Consider the following 2,636-nt stretch of genomic DNA (forward strand, 5'->3'; position numbering starts at 1 on the left):
ACACAGACAGCAGAACTATTTTCTGTCCATTGATCATGTTGTGTGTTTGAGGCTTCTCTGATGTGGCCAGAGGTCTATATGAGGGTATATGTGGTTGTCCTCTGTTTGTTTTTGTGCGGTTGAGTGTGTGTGTGTGTGTGTGTGTGTGTGTGTGTGTAGTGCACTGGAATCCCTTTGATGTACACAAACTCAAACCCATTTAACTGTTTCTGGATCTCTGTCATTTAATATCGCAGACGCTTATACATAGAAACACAACAATGAGGATTTGGGTTTAAATTTAAACACCGCTCACATACGTTTCTCATCATTGAGTAGTTAAGGTTCAGATCATTTAAACGCTTTATTCAAATATTCTACATGAACAGGCTCTCTCATGTTAAGCCAATTGCACATTGAGTCCGGAGTTAAAATAAAGTCAAAATTTCTGCAAGTTAAAATAAAGACGACCTCATGTCGTGTCAATCACATTACACACTGCCTCTGATATTTTGGCCCGTCATAATAAATTCAGACTGGGTTTGATATTCTGAGTTTTTGACATCTGTAGCGAGCATTTTGAGAGGCGTTTTGACAACTAAGAGACACCGTACAAACCTGCGCCAAATACAGAAAAACGCATTTGCTAAGACCTTGACTCTTCAAAGGTTCTTATTCAAGGATCATTTAAACAGATGAGAAACGCATTGAAGAGTCTGGAGGTGTAAATGAATGTGGATTGTGGAGGTCAAATCATCTGGATTGGAGTAAATGTGATGAGAAATGTTGGAGTTCATACTGAGATGCTGAGATTGACACATTGTTAACATCTTTGTCTCAGGGGAAATATCTGAGACCTATTTTAAACTAAGCAAGTTTTCATTCGTCCTTCATTTCATCTGATTGAGAATCAACTGATATAAAGATAGATAGAGACCCAGTTTAAACAAGTTTAAATGTGCATGTGTGTGTGTGTGTGACATCACTCGTGTCACCTGCGGCCAGCGTGAGCGAGCTCGTGTCGTCTTCAGCTGCTATTTTTTTGTATTTTAAAAGATGGAGAGATAAACTGAACTGCAAGGTCTCTTCCAGAAGGATAATTCATATCTGTCTTATTGTCTGGGAATGTGAGCATCTCGGCTCAGAGCAAAATTAATGTCTGTTTTCCTCAATTATCTGCTTCTTCATATCATAATATTCAGACGTCTCGAGAGACGTTCAGATCAAATCCAGCCACTACATGCCATAGTGGAGAAAACCCATTTTAGGTTCCACAGAAAACCTTTTTGGTTTCTTAAAAGTTTCATTATGGGAACAGAACTGTTTAGGAATCTTTCATTTTAAGAGCGGATCTTGTTAATGACATTAAAAACATCTTCACTATACAATCTGTTGGAGCAGACACCTGCCACAAGCCAACACAACAAAAGCCTTTTCATTTCAAAGGACAAGATTGAAGCAACACGACATGACATACCCAGCAGGTGATCCATCATTACAGGTGACAGATGAGTTGATCAAGAACTGAAGCTTCATCTCCTGGTCCAGTTTTTGAGTCGAGCAGGGATACAGAGATTGAGCCAAGTTCTTCACCTGAGTCATGAAACTGTCCATGTTCCCCTCCACAGCCGTGAAATCCAGAGGAAAACTCTCGGGCGTCTCTGACTGTCGGCTCTGAGCCCGGTGTCCTCGAACCCTCCTGCTGTTCACAGAGCTGAAGAGAAACACAAGCAGCAGAGCTCGACTCATCATCATCATCTTCATCATCACAAATGTGTTTCAATCATCTGGAGCTTCTCAAAACTTGAATGCTGACTTGAGTCAAGCGCTGCGCTCTCTGGCCAGATGTCCCTGCTGCCTTTATTATTTCAGCTGTTTTATTGCTGTCTTGTCAGCCAATCGGCAGAGAAGGCTGGGGATGGGGGAGCAGTCCGTTCCTGCCAGCCAATCGGCAGCGAGGGCTGGTCAAAAGGGGCTGGGCTCAGTGACACATGTGTCCCTTTGATGTTCAGTGTCTGGAGTAATGTGTCTCAGATTCTAGTGGATCTCTTGTGTTGTGATGTCAACTGAAGCAGGCTTACTCGTTGTTAATCATGCGTCAGATCCTTTACTCAAATAATGAAACCAGAAAAGAGTTTGGGCTACTGAAATATTGGAAAATATTGAAAATGAACACGAACCGTTAAATATAACAATAAAAGCTCCTTCAAAATATGAATAAAACTACGATATAATTGTATCTAAACAATATCGATCTCAAATATAAATACACACAAATTAACATGAAAATATGAATGTAAAAAGGACCTTACAGACACATTAGGGTTGGATCGATATGTTTTTGATTCTGTGTTTATGATCTATGTGAGTTCAGTTTTCTTTCTCTTCTTAAACACCTCCTGGAGATTTTTGCCTCTGGATGACATCAATGAAAGCATCTTTTACTTCAATGAGGACATTGTGTTGTGATATACTGCAGATCTTTTTGACATGAAGCTGCTTTGAAACGGTGCATTTTGGAAATAAATAATATTTATTTATATAAATAAAACTGGAAGTGAGGTGAATTAAAAATTAAAACTCCAAATGTGTTTGTACACCTTACATCACACGTGTAAACGCCGGTATTCCATTACACATTAACATATATGTTACAG

General features: G+C 39.6%; 1 protein-coding gene across 1 annotated transcript in view; it reads right to left on the minus strand.

Annotated features, from left to right (window-relative positions):
- Positions 1-1,832, minus strand: part of notum1b (notum, palmitoleoyl-protein carboxylesterase b) — an 8,472-nt gene extending 6,640 nt beyond the window's left edge. Inside the window, exon 1 of the mRNA XM_079482761.1 lies at positions 1,457-1,832. Within this exon, the coding sequence (XP_079338887.1) occupies positions 1,457-1,746 (290 nt within the window). The 5' untranslated portion in view covers positions 1,747-1,832. The remainder of the gene's footprint in view (positions 1-1,456) is intronic.
- Positions 1,833-2,636: the final 804 nt, after the last annotated feature.

This window comes from Barbatula barbatula (genome assembly GCF_947034865.1).
Source record: "Barbatula barbatula genome assembly, chromosome: 20".
NCBI classification, from domain to species: Eukaryota; Metazoa; Chordata; class Actinopteri; order Cypriniformes; family Nemacheilidae; genus Barbatula; species Barbatula barbatula.